Genomic DNA, 20,429 nt, shown 5'->3' with positions numbered 1-20,429 from the left:
AACTCACTCTATCTTGCACAAGCTACTGTATTTATACTATTGGAACAGCTGCATTCAAACAGGGTATGACATCACCAATGATGATTGACAATCCCTCAGAGCCAATCAGGAATCTTCCCTGAATTAAGGCACCAATTAACAAAGGAGAGGGGGTTCGGCGGAGGGGGCTGGGGAAGATCAGTCTTGGTGATGTCACTGCCTTTGGGTTCCTTGAACGTCTTCAAATCTGAAAGTGTGCCGTTGTTTCAAGCTCTCACTTGAATGAAATGATAATTTTCTACTTTCGCCAAAGGAGTTTTTCACAATCTGGCGAAGTTTGTTACTTGCAAGTTTCTGTGGCACTGAAACAATATTCAAAGCAATCAAGTCGTCTTGGTGCATTTACAAACCAAGCATTGGCCAGTGGAATGGGAATTCCATCTTGTGGGTGGTGTGAACTGCCCCCAGTTCGAATATAGAGAATGGGCATGTGTCTGAGGATTGGCTACATGGGGGCATCAACGATCTGTCATTTTTATTCTCATGGAATGATGCCTGGTAAAATTCAATATATTGAGTGAGAATGAGAGGGAATGAACATGACTGAACACATTGTCACCCACATCTCCATTTGATAGAGGGATTCCAAATCATGAGGTGTCTGGACAGAGTCGATAGACAGGAACAGTTCCCATTGGCAGAAGGGTCGAGAACCAGAGGACACAGATTTAATGTGACTGGCAAAAGAACCAAAGGCGACATGTTTACACAGCGAGTGGTTGGGATCTGGAATGCAATGCCCGAGAGGGTGGTGGAGGTAGACTCAATCGTGGCTTTCAAAAGGGAATTGGATAAGTACCTGAAGGAAAAATTAATAGCAGGGTTGCAGGGGAAGGGCAGGGGAGTGGGACGAGCTGAAGTGCTCTTGAAGAGAGCCGGCACGGGCTCGACGGGCCGAATGGCCTCCCTCTGTGCTGTAACCATTCTATGATTCTATGATTTGCTCCGGCATGTTTTGGGGCAGGCTTGATGGACCAGCTGATCTTTTCCTGCCCCTCAATTTGATGTGTTAGACGTGTCTTTTTACAGTCGGTTATCAGTGACTCGAAAAAATATTTAAATCTGATTGAAATGATGAATATTTAAATCTGATTGAAATGATGAGGCTCAGATATGCTCTAACTGTCTGGCTCATCATAGATTCTATCAGCACAGAAAGAGGCCATTCGGCACATCGTGCCTGTGCAGGCACTTTGTCAGAGCGATCCAATTCGTCCCACTCCTCAGCTCCTTCCCCATAGCCCTGCAACTTTTGTTAAGTATATATGCAATTCCCTCTTCAAAGTTACTGTTGAATCTGATTCAACCACCCTTTCAGGCAGCGCGTTCCGGATCACAACAACTCGTTGCGTTAAAATAATCGTCCTCATCTCTCCCCTCTGGTCATTGACCTTTCATGCTGGTGTATCCCGGAGATCCAAAGCCGTGACGTCTGGTTTCAGTGCAGAAGTGGTTCAGTCCTGGATGAGCTGATGAGAGGTGTTCCCTTGGATTAAAACTCTGCTTTAGATGGGGCAGAGAGTGCGGCAGTGATTCAGATCCGGAGCCACCAATCACACCACAGACACTACCCTTTCGGGGGAGATGCCACCAATGAGCACAGTTGACCCACTTGAATCAAACATGAGTCTGTACAACAATCCCTCAGTACTGCCCTTCAGACAGTGTGGCAATCCCTTAGTGCTGCTCCTCCGACAGTGAAGAATCCTGTGAGTACTGCCCATCTAACAGTGCTGCACTCCCTCAGTCCTGCCCCTCTGACAGTGCGGCACTCCCTCAGTACTGTGTGTCTGTGTGCGTGTGCGTGTGTGGAGGCAGGGTCATTGAATACATTTAAGGTGGAGATAGATAGATTTTTTAACAATAGCGGAGTCAAGGGTTATGGGGAACAGGCAGGAAAGTGTTGAGACCAAGATCAGACCAGTCACGATTTTACTGATTGGCGGAACAGGCTCGAGGTGCCAAATGGCATACGAATGTTATGTAAACCTCTCTGCCTCCTTTAAGACACCAAATTGTACCTGTGGCCCCACTGCCTTATGTGGCTGAACAAACGTGATCATTTTCAATTGTTGGATTACAGCATTGCAATGCTCGATTGAAATGCATGAATAGAATTTGCAAGATATACTCTTATGGATTAATGCTTGGTAGTCACAAGACACCAGAGGGCGCTGCGGTCGGAGATCATCGGGCTGTATACACGTGGCATGTGTGCTTGATCACCTGTATATAAGCTGGGTGTCTTTGTCACACTGGCACTGGAATAAAGATGGATGATGTTGCACCTGAGTGAGTTTACAGTAACCAGATTTTTGAGTCATTACATATACATGCAAGTGAAATTAGGTCTTCAACATGTCAGAATAGCTATCGTAGATTGGGTATTGTGCAATGAGAAGGGGTTAATTAATAGTCTTTTTGTGCGGGATCCTTTAGGGAAGAATGTTCATAACATGATTTTCAATCTTCATGAAGACTGAAAGTGAAGTTGTCCAATCCAAAACTAGGTCCTAAATCTACACAAAGGAAACTACAAAGGTATGAGGAATAGCTATGACAGATTGGGAAGATTCATTAAAAGGCATGATAGTGTTTTGTCAATGTCTAACATTTAAGGAACGCATGCATAAATTGCAACAATTATACATTCCTTTATGCTGCAAAGACAAAAGGAAAAGTAGCCCAACCATGGTTTACACAAGAAATTAAGGTTAGGATTAGATCCAAAGAGGAGTCATACAAAGTTGCCAGAACAAGTAGCAATCCTGAGGATTGGGAGCAGTTTAGTATTCAGCAAAAAATGACCAAGAGATTGTTTAAGAGGGGGAAAATAGTATAGGAGACTAAACTTGCAAGGATCATATAAACCGACTGTAAAAGTTTCTCCCAGTATGTAAAAAGAAAGAGACACAAATGTAGGTTCTTTTCAGTCACAAATGGGATAAATTATGGGGAACAAGGAAATGGCAGAACAATTAATACTTTGGTTCTGTCTTCACAGAAGAGGACACAAATAACATCCCAGAAATGCTAGGGAACTAAGGGTCGAGTGAGCAAGAGAAATTAAAGAGAATGATTATTAGTAAGAAAATAGTACTGGAGAAACTAATGGGACTGAAAGCTGATAAATCCCCAGGGCCTGATAATCTGCATCCCAGAGTACTAAAAGTGGTAGCCATGGAAATAGTGGATGCATTGGTTATCATCTTCCAAATTTCTACAGATTATGGTACTGTTGCCGCAGAATGGATTGTGGCAAATGTAACCCCACTATTTTTAAAAAGGGAGGAGAAACAAAACAGTAACTGCAGCCCGGTTAGCCTAACATTAGTAGAATGTGATAAAGGGACACTGAGACAATATCAACACGATTAGACAAAGTCAATATGGATTTATGAAATGAAAATGGTGTTTGACAAACCTACTGGAGTTTCTTTTTTGAGGATGTAACTGAGATTAGATAAGGGAGAACGAGTGGATGTAGTGTATTTGGATTGTCAGAAGGCCTTTGATAAAGTCCCACAAGAGGTTAGTGAGCAAAATTAAAGCACATGGGATTGGGGGTAATATACTGCCATGGATTGAAAATTAGTTAATTGATAGAAAACAGAGTCGGAATAAACAGGTCTTTTCCTGGGTGGTGGGCAGTGACGAGTGGGATACCACAGGGATCAGTGCTTGGGCCCCAGCTCGTCACGTATATAAATAGATTTGGAGGAGGAAGAAACCAAATGTAATATTTACAATTTTTTTCCACTGTACAGGAGCAAGGATGTCTTACAACAATTATACACAGCCTTGGTGAAATGACACCTGGTGTATTGTGCACAGTTTTGGGTCTCTTTAACCAAGAAAGAGCGCAGCGAAGTTCCACCAGACTGATTCCTTGGATGGAAAGATTGTCATGTGAAGAGAGAATGGGTTGACCAGGCCTGTATTCACCAGAAGAGTGAAAGGGGATCTTAATGAATCATAAAATTCAGACTGGTTTGGAGACTGGATGTGGGGAGGAAGTACCCCCTGGCTGGGAAGTTGAGAACAAAAGGTCACAGGCTCAGGATACGGGGTAGGAAATTTAGCGCTGAGATGAGAAATGTTTTCACTCAGGATAGAGAAGCTGGGGAACTGTTGACTACAGGAGGCAGTGGAGCCCAATTGCTGAATATATTTAAGGATGATGTGAGATATCTTGATACAAAAGGCATCAAGGGCTATGGGGTAAAAGCATGAACATGGTGGTGGTAAAGGATCAGTAATGATCATATTGAATGGCGGTGCAGGCTTCACATGACCAAATGGGTTACTACTGCTCCGATTTATGTTTTTGTGAATAGGAATGTCAATATATTGAAATTATTCCAGCAAAGCAAAAAATTATAGGACTGTTTGCACTGACAGCAGGGACGACAACCAGCAGACACAAATTTAAGACAATTGGCAGAAGAACTACAGCTGACATGAGGATAAACTTTTATGCAGTGAGTGGATAATATCTGGATTGCACTGCCCGAGGGGGTGGTGAAGCCAGTTTCAATCATAGGATTGAACAGGGACATGAAGGAAAAACATTGCAGGCTACAGGGAAAATGCAAGGGAGTAGGACGAGCTGAAGTGCTCTTGGAGAGCCAGCAGAGGCTCAACAGGCTGAGTGGTTACAGCACAGAGGGCCAATGTATGATTGTTGCATAACCGAGTGCAATACTTGTGCTGCAAGTTATGGTAAATCGAAAATAAGCAACCAGTAACTTGCAAAGAGAAAAAACCCAGCTCAATATTGAACAGTTTATTTACAGTTGATTACATTTCACATCAAGAGCCCAGGTCTCAGCCTGTACAAAGCCACCATTCTATGTAGGACAGAGTATATCACCCGTTGTATAAACACGAGTACTGATCAGAAGCTTAAATCACTCTCCCCGACGGTGTGCTTGTCAAACAAGTACTCTCCCATGCCATTCTCAGGGGCTCCCAGTCTCTTCAGGTTGGTGATGTGATCTCCAAGCTTCTTGATCATCTTCACTTGTTCATCCAAGTAGTGGGTCTCCAGAAAGTCACACAACTGAAGGAGAAACAGAAAGGAGTTATGGCCAGTAGCAGATATCAAGGAACATTGGAGCTTACTGCGAGAGTTTGAATTTTAATCCTCTTGGATTGAGGATAGTTCAGTGGTGCAATTGAAATTGATGGAATTACTGCATCATTTAGATGAAAACTTGCTAAACAAAAAGGTGCTGGGAACAGAGACATTTACAATATCTACCCCAAAATATAGACCAACACAAAGCTATTGGGCAGAGAGATCTTTTTAAATTAAGTTCAAGGACAGCAACTTACCCAAAAGCCCACATTGAAGAATTAGGAACTTACATGAGGGTCAGTGCTCCCAGTGGAGAGTTTGTGCAAATCCAACAGACTCTGGTTCACATTCATCTCCATCTGCAGAGCTCTCTGCATGGCCTCCAGGACATTGCTCCACTCATCCTGCTCTGCTTTCTGAAGAGGAAAGTCAGATTAAACAAACAAGTATTTTTTGTCTTTAGATGCTCTGATAATGACTCCACGAGGCAATGTATTTTACTTCAACTGTAGTGACCATAGTCCATTTTATGTGTCATGTATCTTACATTATATATAACTATCCTAACATGCTATACATGAATAATAAGATATGACCTGTAACCACCAGCATACCTTAGCACCAGGGGTGCACTTGCAAGAGACAGGTACACAAGGACAGGTCTCAGGCAAGTGCAGCATTCCAGAGCTGTGAAATAAAGGTCCAGGTCCAGAGTGACCTGGACTTCACAACATGCCTTGTGTGAGTCTGTACTGAGGGGACAGGACTTTAGTGGTGATAAGTTACAGGATTACAGAATCCACAGAATGGCAAACAGATCAGATGAAAAGTACAATGCTGGAGACAATTGGGAGGAATTTACAGAAAGGGTCCAGCAATGCCTTGTAACCAAAGACTGGTTAGGAGATGACAAAGCAGACAAGAGCCCATCTCGACCAGCTGTGGCTCGAAAACATACGCTTTTATGAAGGATCTGCTAGCACCCGTGAAAGCAGCAAGTCATTTGAAGAATTGAGCACACTGGTAAGAGACCACCTGAAGCCAGCGAGCAGCCTACACATGGCCGGACACAGGTTCTACAACTACAGATGCTATGTGGGCCAGAGCATACCCGACTTCATGGTGGAACTTCAGAGGTTGGCTCATTTATGTGAGTTCTCAGATGAACTGAGGAGAGAAATGCTGAGAGACTTTAATTGAAGGAATAGGCCATGCAGGCATACTCTGAAAGCTCAGAGACCAAGAACCTGACCTTAGAGGCAGCAGCACTGGTTGCAGACATTCTTGGTAGGGGCAAGAAACGAGGTTGATTTAAAATGCAGGTACGACAACTAACAAAATATCAGAAGGTGGTGGTCACAGCAGTAAACAAGCTGCTACCCCCACAGACAAAACCGGGAGAACAGGCTCTCGACAGCAGGCAGCGGCGCCAGAAACCATCAAGGGCCACAGGAACAGCCATTCACACCTCATCAACCCACAATGCAAGCAATCAACTACAAACTGAGGAGAAGTTCAAGAGATCAGCCAGACAGCTCATTCTTTGGGAACAATGGAAGCAGTCTGTGCTGGAGGTGAGCACTCGTCAAGGGGTTGTCGATTTCAGCATGCTGTTTGCAGGAACTGTGAATATATAGGGCATTTGGCCAGCATGTGCAAAAAAAACCCAGCTTGGCTGATATACGAATCGTATGGGTCGGAAAGCGGACCAGAAGGAGGGACAGTACCTGGGACACCGATGTGCAGCGGGTCAACACGATCAATGGCCGCTGCTCCTACAACAGGATGCCTCCTATAATGATGAGGGTCCTACTCAACAGAATACCTGTCAACATGGAGCTGGATACAGGAGCGAATCAATCTCACGTGTGCTCAACAATTTCAACAACTGTGGCCGCTTAAAAAAAAAAGAGACAGACCAAAACTCAAGGTTTGACACCAAACTAAGAACCTATACCAAAGAAATCATACTAGTCCTTGGCAGCAGCATGCTCTGTCACACACAAAGAGACAGTGAACAAACTTCCCCTGTGGATTGTCCCCGGAGACTCCCCTGCAATGCTGGGGAGAAGCTGGCTGGCAAAACTAAACTGGAAATGGGATGATGTCCATGCCATATTAGAGGGACGGACCTCCTGCTCAACAGTTATAAAATGATTTGAATATCTCTTTCAGCCAGGTGTGGGCACTTTCAAAGGGGCCAAAGTCAAAATCTACATTACACAGGATGCTAGACCTGTCCATCACAAGGCCAGAACTGTACCCTATGTGATGAGGGAAAAGATGGAACATGAACTCGACAGGCTTCTGCAGGAAGGCATTATATCACCTGTGGAATTTAGCGACTGGGCAAGTCCCATTGTCCCAGTCATGAAGCCTGATGGATCCATACGAATCTGTGGGGACTACAAGTCGACCATGAACAGAGTCTCCCAACAGGACCAGTACCTGCTGCCCAGAGCAGAGGACTTATTTGCCACATTGGCTGGAGGTAAACTTCTCAAAACTAGACCTCATCTGCGTATGACAAGAATTGACCGAGGAATCCAAGCTACTCACCACCATCAACACAGAGGCCTTTTCATGTACAATCGATGCCCATTTGGCATCAGGTCAGCAGCTGCCATATTCCAACGCAACAGGGAGAGTCTGCTCAAGTCCATCCCAAGGACAGTTGTATTTCAAGACATACTTATCACTGGCAGGGACACCGACTCCCATCTCCGTAATTTGGAGGAAGTACTAAAGCGGTTGGATCGGGTCAGCAGACGAGTCAAGAAATCAAAGTGCCTGTTTCTCACACCAGAGTTTGAATTTTTGGGCAGAAGGATTAGGCCGCTGCTGGAATCCACCCAACACAGAGTCCAATACAGAAGCAATTCGCCTGGCACCCAGGCCCTGGAATGTCTCAGAACTGCACGCCTTTCTCGGGCTACTCAATTATTTTGGGAACTTTATGCAGAACTTGAGCATGCTGCTGGAGCCTCTCCACATGCTATTCAGGAAGGGGTGCGATAAGTTTTGGGGGGATGCCCAGGAACTTGCCTTCAATAAGGCACACAACCTTCTGTGTTCCAACAGTGTTTTGACTTTCTCTGACGCAAGTAAAAAGTTAGTTCTCACATGCGATGCATCAGCTATTGGGGGTTGGGTGCAAATTACAACCCATACCTTATGTCTCCAGGTCACTTTTGCGGGTGGAGCACGGGTACGGAATGGTAGAGAAGGAGGTGCTCGCGTGCATGTACGGTGTCAAAAAGATAGACCAATACCTTTTCGGGGCCAAGTTCGCGTTAGGAACCGACCACAAGCCCCTCATGTCCCTCCTATCCAAGAGCAAGGCAATAAACGCCAACGCCTCAGCACGAATTCAACAGTGGCCACTCATACTGGCGTCCTACGACTATACCATAAGGCACAGACAACTGTGCCGACGTGCTCAGCAGGCTACCCCTGGTGACCACAGAAGGCTCTCACGAACAGGACTGAGAGATTGTCAAGGCAATCAATGCCTTTGAGTCCACAGGTTCGCCCATGACAGCTTTCCAAATCAGAGCCTCGACGGACAGCGACCCCACATTATCCTTAGTAAAAAGATATGTCCTAACCGGTGACTGGGCAGAGGCTCGCAATGCCTGCCCCGAGGAATTAAAACCCTTTCACAGGCGCATGCATGAGCTATCACTACAAGCAGACTGCCTGATGTGAGGCAGCTGAGTAGTCATGCCTCTGCGAGGCAGAGAGGCATTTGTCTGGGAGCTCCACCGCGAGCACCCAGGGATCGTTATGAAGGCCACAGCCAGATCCCACGTCTGGTGGGCTGGTATTGATGCAGACTTGGAGCTCTGCATCCGAAGGTGCACCATTTGTTCCCAACTCAGCAATGCCCCCAGGGAGGCTCCCCTGAGCCCCTGGCCTACCAAACCATGGTCACGGGTGTACGTAGACTATGCGGGCCCATTCATGGGCAAAATGTTCCTCGTAGTTGTAGATGCATTTTCAAAGTGGATTGAATGCACCATTTTAAACTCGAGCACAACCTCCACCACTGGAGAGCCTCGCAACCATGTTTGCAATGCACGGAATCCCTGACATATTGGTCAGTGACAATGGTCCGTGCTTCACCAGCGCAGAATTCCAAGGTTTTATAATTGACCACGGCATAAATCACGTCAAGACAGCACCGTTCAAGCCAGCCTCCAAAGGCCAGGCGGAGAGAGCAATGCAAATCATTAAACAAGGCATGCTTAATATCCAAGGTCCCACGCTGCAGGGTAGCCTGTTGCGACGACTGCTGCTGGCATACAGATCTCGTCCGCACTCACTGACTGGGATCCCCCCGTGCAACTGTTGATGAAATGGACTTTAAAAACAAGGCTCTCATTAATCCTCCCAGACATCCACGAAATCCTTGAGGCAAAGTGCTGTAAGCTGACCGAGTACCATGACAGAAATTCGAGGGGGAGATGGAATGAGATAGGGGACAAAGTGATTGTACTAAACTATGGCAGGGGTCCCAAATGGCTTGCAGGGACAGTAATGGGCAAGGAAGGAAACAGGCTACTGGTAGTACAAGTGGACAATGGCAAAACCTGCCAGATGCATGTAGACCAAGTAAAAAGCAGATTTACCAACAACACTGCAGAACCAGAGGCAAACTACAAAGTGGAACTCGCATCACACCTGGTGGACAGAGAGGGAACAACCTGAGGAAAGCACAATTGCAACAGACAGCCCTGGTGAGATACCAGCAACCACACCCAAAGATACAGACACCAAGGCAAACAACTGAACCACAACTCAAACGCTCCACATGAGAGACTGAACCTATAAAGAAAATAAGACCTTGGGGGAGGGTGATGTCATGTATCTTACATTATATATAACTGTATCCTAACATACTATACATGACTAAGATATGACCTGCAAGCACCAGCATACCTGACCACCAGGGGTGCACTTGAGAGAGACAGGTTATACAAGGACAGGTCTCAGACAAGTGCAGCATTCCAGAGCTGTGAAATAAAGGTGCAGGTCCAGAGTGACCTTGACTTCACTACTTGCCTTGTGAGAAGCTGTACTGAGGGGACAGGACTTTACATAATGGAACTCCATGGTGAGGATCACACCTGTTGGCCTGCCTTTTATACTGGGCCTGGCACACCTGTACAGGTCAGCTGCAAGTCTGACTGCAGTGCCCTCTGGTGGCACATATGTAATAGTACAAGCAATAACAGGTTTGGAAATAGGACAGTATTGAAGGAAATTAGGGATGGAAAAATTGCAATCAGAAGTCTAGGTTACCATGAACCAATGTGTTAGAATATTGAATTACTGCATTAAGTCAACTACCGGTGTCAAATTTATGAGGTGAATAGCATAAATGTATTTGAGGGGAAACTAAATAAGTACATGAGGGAAAAAGGAATAGAACGATATGTTGCTGGATAAAGCAAGGTGGGAGGACAACGTCTGAAGCTGATCACCAGCATGGACCAGTTTGTCCAAATGGCTGGTTCCTGTGCTGTAAATTGGAACCAACTCCTTTACAATGTATTGTGAACAATCAGTCTAAGGGGAACCAAACAGAAGGGCCCTCGTTTATGGAGCCAAACCTTGATGTCTGCCAAGATGATTCGGCCTCCACGCCGATTCTGGAATTCCATCAGTTTCTCAGCATGCTCACGTTCCTCATGTGACTGCTCCTTGAAGAACTCAGCAAAGTGACGCAGGGCAACATCATCCCGGTCAAAGTAGAAGGACTGCGAAGGGGTCAGAAGAGAAGTTGATTATTCCATGGCACACCCATCATCATGGGCATTGTACATGAAGTCAAACTCATTTTTCTTGCTTTAAGGGCTCAGTCTCACTGAACTTGAATGTATAGTTATGGAAACTAGCACCTACTCAACTAACCTGGTAAAGACATTGGATAATTTCAGCTCCAGCCATAGGGAAACTTATGAGAAATATGAACAGGAGTAGATCACACAGCTCCGAGCCTTTTCCACCATTTATTATGGCTGATCTGATCATTGACTTATCCCCACATAATCCCTTAGCATTTAAGAAACTGTATTACAGTCTTAAATTTATTCAATGTCTCAGCTTTCCACAGCTCAGCAAATTCCACAGATTGACAACCCTTAAGAACTTTCTCAGTTCTATATGGGCAGCCCCTTATTCTAAGATCATGCCTCTAGTTGTAGTCTCCCCCATCAGCAGGAACATCCTCTCTGTATCCACGCAGTCAAGCCCCCTCAATCTTATACATTTCAATAACTCCACTCCACTCCACTCCGCTGTACTGTGGCACTTTGCAATCTTGCTTCATTTAAAATAAAAATTTGCTCTGATTTTTTTTTTCTGCTAAAGTGCATGACCTCACTTTCCAACAGTCAAATTTTTGCCCACTCACTTAGCCTGCCTATGTCCTTTTGCAGATGTGTGTTCTCACACATTACTGACAAAGTTGGGAGGAACAACAAACTAGGCTACGTTACAGACTTGGATGGAAGGACATATATATATATATATAATATAGAGTAAATAGTTGTGGTCCCAGCACTGATCCCTGCAGCACTACTAGATACTTCTGGAAGTCCAAATACACCACAGCCACTGGTTCACCATCAACCCTGTTCGTTACATCCTCAAAGAATGCCAGCAAATATATCAAACACGACTTCCCCTTCATAAATCCATGCAGACTCTACCTGATCAAATTTTGCTTTTCCAAATGTTCCTGCTGCTATGTTAATAATGGACGCCAACATTTTTCCAATCAGATATTAGGCAAACTGGTCTATAGTTTCCGACTTTTCAAAAATAAAAAAAAATTAGGGGCATTACATTTGCATCTTTCCAATCTGCTGGGACCTCCCCAGAATCCAGGGAATTGTGGTAAATTACAACCAATGCATCCACAATCCCTGCCACTACTTCTCAAGACCCTAGGATGCAAGCCTTCAGGACCATTTATCTGCCTTTAGCCCAATTATCTTAGTGAGTCCTACCTCATCAGGTGATTGTTACTGCATTAAGTACCTCCCCTCTATAGCCCCTTGACTATCCATCATTGGAATGTTGTTCCTGTCCTCTACTGTCAAAACAGATACAAGATATTTGTTCAGATTTTCTGCCATCTCTATGTTGCCCATTACTAATTCCCCAGTCTCATCCTCTTGCGTGATTTAGAAAAATTTGCAGGCTATGGAAACAGTTGTTTCGCTCCACCCAACATTCAGCAAGGCACAATGGACTGAATGGCCTCCTGTGCTGCATCACTCCATAATCACCAATTCAGCTTTGATTGAACATGCTTAAAACTGGAACCTTAATCTTGGCTCCCTATATTCATTTTGGCTCTGGAAATTAGTGAAGGAGTTGCCACAAAATTTATACCCTGGTCACCAGTAGCATGCTCTAATAATACGACTTTATTAACCCAAATACATTTTGTATAGGCTAATTGAGAGGCAGTATTGGCAGTCAAAGCAACTTCCTAAACTAGAGATCGAGTCACAGTGCAGAATTCATATTGTATATAAAAAAAAAAAAGAGAAAAACTAGCTGAGTTTTACTGTGTTGTAGGCATTAGGGACCTGCTGAATATATCCAAACTCATATGCTTAAAGTGGCCACACATCAAATGGCTGCCCAGGCATGATGGGTACTCAATTAGTCAAGTAATGAACTGGGGCTGACTGAGCAATGACCTAGTGAGGCCCACTACCAGGAATGCCTTGGAAACAAGATAATTATAACAAACCATTATAGTACACTGGTATAATCAGTGACTTCACACAGCCGAGCCACAAGGAACAGAGATAAGGGGAGATCCTGCCTCACATAACGAGGTCATTAATCAGCCCGAGCTGACAAAACCAAACATACAGCCCCTGAGGTATATGGGGAATTCTATTGGGTTAAAGAAACCTATATGTAATCTATAATCGTTATGATTGGATTGTGACCAGCCAAAGTGGGCTAACTGTAAAGCACTATTGTAAAACATATAAATATCGATGAGTTTCTTTATTCGTCGGAGAGAAATGCCTGGATCCAGTCCTGAGGCTTCCTCCCAACATGCAAAATAAAGGCCACATTGGCGTTGGAACCGACTCAGTGTTGTGATTCTTGGGAGAAAACATTCACGCTAACAGTGGCGCTCTTGGAGAAACCGGGTGTGTATACCTTAAACAAAATTTTATAACTGGTGCGGAAGGTGGATGCTTGAAGATAAACATGAGGAGACAGTCCAATATCTCAAACACCTAGCCTGAGCCTGAATTAAGAGGACTTTAGTCCCACGTGGCAGCCAGGAACTAAGTAGGTGCCGGGAACACACTTGGACCGTGGGATCATGATACTGAAAGACATCTTCCGGACCCATTAGTGTAATTTGAAATATACCCTGGAGTAGAACCAAGCGGTGTACAGCAGCTAACGGAATCCAAACCTGTGAACAGGGTCTGACCAACGGGCAGAGCAGTGGTAGGTAGTCGTTAAGGATACATAGAGCACTGCGGGAATTGCTTAAACGCGTTTTAAGAATTGAATAAGTTTGTGCAACAGCAGAACTTGTGACCTGACAGTAGCCAGGAGACGGTCTACTACAAGTTACGCTAGGTAGAAAGTGGACCTCCGAGAGTAGATTCCTAATGGTTCTAGTCCTACCCAGGTATGGCCAATAAAACAAATAACCGAGTGGGGACCAGAAGGGTCCCTTACCCGCCACCTGGCGGAAAAACAAAAAAAATGAAATCAAGAAAATGATTAGAGCAGGGTGGGATCCTCAGGACCTGCCAGCAGACCAGCGGAATGGTGGGAGAAGGAAAAGAAAGATAAAAATGAAAAGGCTGTAGTTTTGATACTGCGAGCCCACGTAAAACAAACAGAGGAAGTAAATCAACATGTAAGAAATAATCACTATCAGGTTTTTTTTTATTTTTTTTTAATCTTAAGTGAAGTATGGATCCAAGAATAGAGCTGGCCAAAAAAAAAATTAAGCTTGTTGAATGGAGAGACTTGTGAATGTATGTTGTTGAGTCCTTGTGATTTCTTGACTGCCGAATGAATTTTTTTATGTTTTCATGTTTCCGAAAGCCTGGTTGGAAGAGGAATGCAAGTGTCTGTTTATTTTAGCTCCACCCACTTTTCTAAACAAACAGAGTGAAAGTTTTTTTTAAACCCTTTGTCGTGTTATCCTGTATGTGGGAATTTTTAAGACATTTTAAGTTAGAAACACAGGTGTGAATTTATTTGGATGATAAGTTACGGAGCTAGGAAATGTACAAAGGACAGGTTTGTTGAGCAAAAGATAAAAAATACATGGTCCCGGTGGTTTAAAAAAAAAGAAGTTATTTGACACGCTCACTTACTTGTCAAAAGAAAACATGCAATGATTGATTACATTGGGTTGAAAGACAAATTTAGTCTAGGAATGAGATAAAGAATGCCTTTTTAAAAAAAAAAATTTCGAGCTCAAAAAAAGGTTTTAAATAAAGATTTAAATTAGGATTTTGAGATATTCAGAGAAGGCACAGCAAAATACTGAGGTGGATTAAAAAAAAATTATATTAAATCTGATCTCAAAGGAAAAAATGAGATATAAAATTTAAAAGGTTTGGAAACAATCTAGAAATACCTTCAGGGAATCAGGTCAAACTCCTGGGCGAGTGGCAAACTATCTGCGAAGGTGTAAAAGGGACTTTTGAAAAATGTTGAAAACAGCAAGCTTTAGCAGTTTAGAAGAGACATTTTAACGACTTTGAAATTGGAGCATTTTGAGATCACAAAAAGCAGCCCTCGAAACCTAATTGCTGGACTCCATTCTAGTCATGGAGAAAAGAAAAAGATAAAGACAACACTTTGAAAGTAAACAAATGATTTTAAATTAACAAATTTGTGGAGTCACGAGCCCTCCGTGTAGAATACAAAACCTAAATTTGAAGAAAGGAGATCTGAAAAAAAAAGATGTAACGTGCTAAATAAGTGCTGAAAAAAAAAGTTTGTGATGGAAAAAGGACTACACTTACTAAATACTGGTTGATGTTTGCTGTGAAAAAGATATTGGTTTAATTAGAAAAAGAAAAAACTGGAAGAGGTAAAAGACACTCTACATCGATAAAGATTTTAAATTATGAGAAAGTTTCAATGCACTTTGAAAAGATTTCCAAAATGGACAGTGTTTATCAAGAAAAGTCCCGAACAGTCTAAACAAGCAGGAGGGTTTAGAAGAGAACGAGGAGAAAAGACGTAAGCTATGCGAACTCAGCACAGAAAGAAAAAAAACTGGGAATTAGAGAATCTTACTGAAATTTTACATTCTTATAGAAAATGGAACTGGCACGGATGTTTAGATTTTGTGCTGAGAAATAAAAAAAATAAAAAAATGAATTTCAGTAAACAAAATAGCTATTAAAAATGTGTGGTCTCGTCTTAAATCAATTTAAAAAAAATTATTTGGCAAGTACTTGAATTAGAAGTTAAGAAAAAATTGGAGTTTAATCTAAAATGCTGTCTTTCCCAATGAGAAGATTTTTTATGATGACCACGTTACTAATGATTTATGCTGTTTAACAGATTCCTAATTTCTAAGCAAGTTTAAGGCACAAAGACTGAAAAAAAATTTTTTTCGGATGATTACATGAAGTCACGTAATGACATCAGGCTTTCTTACAAACCTGTAAAGCAGTTAACCCTTTCCATTGACAGCTGTTTTATACTGGACATTATTAATTTGGATTTCTTAATAAAATAAAGAAGACTCACCTGACAGAGGAAATGGTGGAATATTCAGAATTAAAATAAAACAGAAGTAGCTGGTCAAGAGTTAAAAGCTAAGATAAACAGGCTGGAAGAGATGTTTTAAAAACAGGACTAGATGGATAGTGCAGTGCACAGCCATAGCACCATCACCTATGGCAATAGAGCCAATGTACCCCACGGTGGGTAGGTGTAGTCCACAAACCCAACCTAACGGTAAAGCAGACAGCGATGTTTGGAGGAATAATGGTGGCATTGGTGTTGATTGGAGTTTGGATAATATTTAGATGGGTCATCGCGCAGGCTCGAGCACAGCAGGCTCATACGCAAAACCGACAGCAGCCCAGACAGGGACATGAAGTGATAGAGATGGTACGACTATAAAGAATATGGTTAACCTAATCCTTACCTCCGATTCCACAGAGTGACAATGACACAAGTAGACCAGAACCTAACACCTGGTGACAACCAGGCTATCGGTTTAAAATTTTCAGATAAAACACTCACCAAGATGGGACCACAGTGGTGACTTCGACTCTGGGGACTCATGATACTGGGAACCTCAAGACCCACGCAAACACTGGATGATACCAACGGATTGCAGCGCACTCAGGAAATAAACTACATGAACTATGGAGTCGTTTAATTTAACGGATGGAATGTGCATCCCAGCAGCCAAGGACTGGAGCAAGGACAGGACTTATTTTAATGCATGGTTACAAGTGAATCCTAATAAGAACCGGGTATGTGTACAGTGCTCCACGGGTATAAGGAGCAGCTGCATTAAACGGAGGGATGTCAAAGGGCCCAATGAATGTACTTTCGGCATAATTTGCGCACCTCCGGGACAGTCCCAGCAATCAGGCATCTGCAAAAAGAGAGTGGGGCTGTGTGGGTACTACGAGGAGGTGGGGTCAGCTGCAATATCATTGTATGTATGCTTCTCAGCCACTCCGACACTGCGCCCCATAAGAACCACTACATTGCCCGAGGAACTGCCTTGTCCCATAACTACTAAGGGATCAGAAAATGGGATTGTAATGTACAAAGAAGGGGAATTATTGTATGATAATGTTAAACATGAAACTGTGCCTGTCCTGATCAATATTTCAGGCATACAGATGCCGGAATACTATACAGAAGAGTCAAGGAAAATGTACAATGTACAACCTAGGAAGGGAGGGTGCCAAAATCCAGTTGGATGGCATCTGAGTCCTGGAAGCTCACGCCAAAACCATCAATCACCTCATTGATAGAGAAAAAGAAGATACAGGAAAGCAAAGACTGGGGCAACTCTCTGTCACACTTATGGTCTGTGGATGGTGGGACAGATCCGCCACAATCTCAACCAGATCCAATGCGGGGAAGTACCCGATTGGATAGACAGTTCACATTTAGCTCAGTTGGCTAAGCAGAGGGGGACAAAGGATAATTGTACTCTGAAGGGACTGACCAGCAATTCCAGATGGGTAGTAATACTGGGATAGGGATAGTCCTGATGATCCCTATCGCCACGCCGGACTCAGGGCCGTTCCCCCTGTACCAACTAGAGAATATCGGAGTAATATGGAAAAATGTCTCCATACGTTACTATCTGACCAGCACATCCGCCGTTCGTCGAAACGACATACGACATATATAATTCAGCTTAGATACTGGGAGGCTGTTGCCCCTCTGGGCTGGGGAGTCTAGAACCAGGAGTCACAGTCTCAGGGTAAGGGGTCGGCCATTTGGGACTGAGATGAGGAGAAACCGGGATCTCCCTAACAGAATGCAAGCAAAGGGGGAGATCGCAGTATGCCCTCACCCGGTCGGCCGAGGTGAGCTAGACGAGTGCGGGTTTAACCGAACCGATGGGTGTGTACTAGAAATAGTGCCCGCACACAGGCACTTCGCGAGGGTAGGCTACAGAGGGGAGGGAAGATACTGCGTCTCTACCACAGAGCGTTCATACCGGTATAATGACCTGAAGTGCCCGATACCACAGCCGAACATTTGCTTTGCGCCGCTACGACCTGTCACAATCGGGCAAGCGCATATCACCCAGGTTAGGCACCGGAAGCCTGAAGTTATTGATGTAACCGATCAGCTCCACGATCGTTTGCAGGATTATGACGAGCCAGAGCAGGTCCCGATCCCACATCTAACCGAAGTATTACGAGAATTGAGGCTCAGGGTGAGTCAATCCGTAAAGCTCTACCACTAACTGCAAACTAAAATCAAAGTACTGAAAGATGATATCGAAGTCGACTTACAAAGTCAGAGTTGGTGGAGAAAGGTCTGGGAGTGGGGAATAAATGTGAACATCCATCCTTGGATTCGAATAATTTCATATACTGGTCGGGATACAATTGATCTTAGAATTAACATGGGGCAGAATGGCCTGCCAGGCATGCAGGCACCAAGCACGACGAAGAGGGACCCATGACCGGTCCCCAAATACTAAACAAGCCTGTCTAATAAAGGGGCAGGAGGATTTGGCCTTTGTTAATTTGATTTAAGCAACTGGGACTCCTGAAACCACATGACTCGCCAGCACATTGAGGCAGGGAGTACCAGGCCGTGCACAAAATCTAAAAGTAGGACGGTCAGTTAAGGGTGGGGGGGTGGGGGGGGAATTGTTGTCGGCATTAGGCACCTGCTGAATATATCTAAACTCAAGTTTAAAGTGGCCACACATAAAATGGCTGCCCAGGCATGATGGGTACTCAATTAGTCAAGTAATGAACTGGGGCTGACCGAGCAATGACCTAGTGAGGCCCACTACCAGGAATGCCTTGGATACAAGATAATTATAATGAACCATTATAGTACACTGGTATAATCAGTGAATTCACACAGCCGAGCCACGAGGAAACAGAGATAATGGGAGAACCTGCCTCACAACGAGATCATTAATCAGCCCGAGCTGACAAACCGAACATACAGCCCCTAAGGTATATGGGGAATTCTATTGGGTTAAAGAAACCTATATGTAATCTATAATCGTTATGATTGGATTGTGACCAGCCGAAGTGGGCTGAGTAACTGTAAAGAACTATTGTAAAACATAAATATCAATGAGTTTCTTTGTTCGTCGGAGAGAAGTGCCTGGATCCAGTTCTGAGGCTTCCTCCCCGCATGCCAAAATAAAGGCCGCATTGGCATTGGAACCGACTGAGTGTTGAGTGATTCTTCTGAGAAAACATTCATGCTAACATACTGGCTACAATCATGCCAAAGAACTAAAACTACCACAAGCAGCATTAATTTGGCACAGTAGCGGAGAAGCAGAGACCACAGAAAAAAAAAGTGTTATGAAAACCCCTCAGAATTTGAGGTGCTTGGTGAAGATCACAGGGGTTAAGGAAGAGTCCATTGTAGACAAGTGATGAACTTTTTGCTTTATTGGTGCTAAAAGTTAGAGGAAAGAAAGGATACAATCTGGTACTTAAAATTAAGAGGTTAGAAACACTAGGAACAGGAGGAAAGCAGAAACATTTGTAACACTTTCCTCCCATCCTCCCTCTGTCGAGGTGAGGGATGGCTGGGAAAGAAAGTTTCAGATTTTCACCACACTGGCAGGAAAGAATACTTCCTGACTTCCCTCCTAAATGGCCTAGATTTATTTTTATGACACCACCCATTGAACCAGCAAGGTAAGGACAATCCATGCAGTGATTTAGAATGAGGATACTAATTCTGAACTCCTTGCATTGTGTGCAGAATGCATTCCAAATAAACTTAATCAAGCTCAAGATTCCAGGAAAAAGAAAGAAAGAATCAAGATAATCAGATGATACAAGGAACAGAGAGAATTTGTTAACAAATAAAGATAAATTGTATCATATTATAGCTTTAAAAGTGAATTCACAGCATAGATTCAGGGCGGGGTGGACAGAAACAGAACAAGAGGTGAGCTGTGTCCAGCACAGGATTTCATAAATTCACATTACATAGTCTCCATTGTAAAGTAGCAAAAAACACAAAACTCACCATAGAGAGATAAACATAGGAGAAAGAAAGCTCCATGTTGATCTGCTTGTTGACAGCATCCTCACAGTCCTGGTGGTAATTCTGACGCACTTGAGAAGCCATCTTAATATTTTATTTTTCCAAAATAAAAACTTTGTAGAAGTGCAAAGGTAACATTTTGTCAATCTCAAACACCTATATTTATACTGAGGGATAATCCAGGGTGTGGCATTCTTGATGATGAGTGACAGTCATCAGTACCCAATCAGAAGTTGCATCTTCTCAAAGCACCAATCAAGTAAAGGAAGGAGGGAGATGGACTCCCAGAGCCAGTCAGATCTTTGAAGAATGAGCATCATTGGCTGACAACTCAATGAGGGTCTCAATTGTCCTAACTTTCCTCAAACACAGTTCAAATATCCAGAGTCACAGGTTTAATTGGATTCTCTATTCTTTGGGCTAATTAATTGGAATGTTGAATTCAGCTATCGGAAACACTTAACCCATAACTGCTCCCTTTATAAGGGGGAATAAACTTTCAGACCCACATTATGACAAAACTAACATAAAAACTTTAAAAATTTTA

At 43.5% G+C, this 20,429-nt stretch overlaps 1 protein-coding gene across 1 annotated transcript; it reads right to left on the bottom strand.

Moving 5' to 3' along the window:
- Nucleotides 1–192: 192 nt before the first annotated feature.
- Nucleotides 193–19,966, bottom strand: LOC139262600 (ferritin, higher subunit-like). The gene is made up of 5 exons (XM_070877758.1): nucleotides 19,865–19,966; nucleotides 10,735–10,881; nucleotides 5,410–5,535; nucleotides 4,954–5,101; nucleotides 193–341 (listed from the first exon to the last, which is right to left on the bottom strand). The coding sequence occupies exons 1-5, from the start codon at nucleotides 19,964–19,966 to the stop codon at nucleotides 193–195; spliced, it is 672 nt and encodes a 223-aa protein (XP_070733859.1).
- Nucleotides 19,967–20,429: the final 463 nt, after the last annotated feature.

Source organism: Pristiophorus japonicus, chromosome 4 (genome assembly GCF_044704955.1).
Source record: "Pristiophorus japonicus isolate sPriJap1 chromosome 4, sPriJap1.hap1, whole genome shotgun sequence".
Taxonomy (NCBI): Eukaryota; Metazoa; Chordata; class Chondrichthyes; family Pristiophoridae; genus Pristiophorus; species Pristiophorus japonicus.
This window is presented reverse-complemented; position numbering and strand designations above follow the sequence as displayed.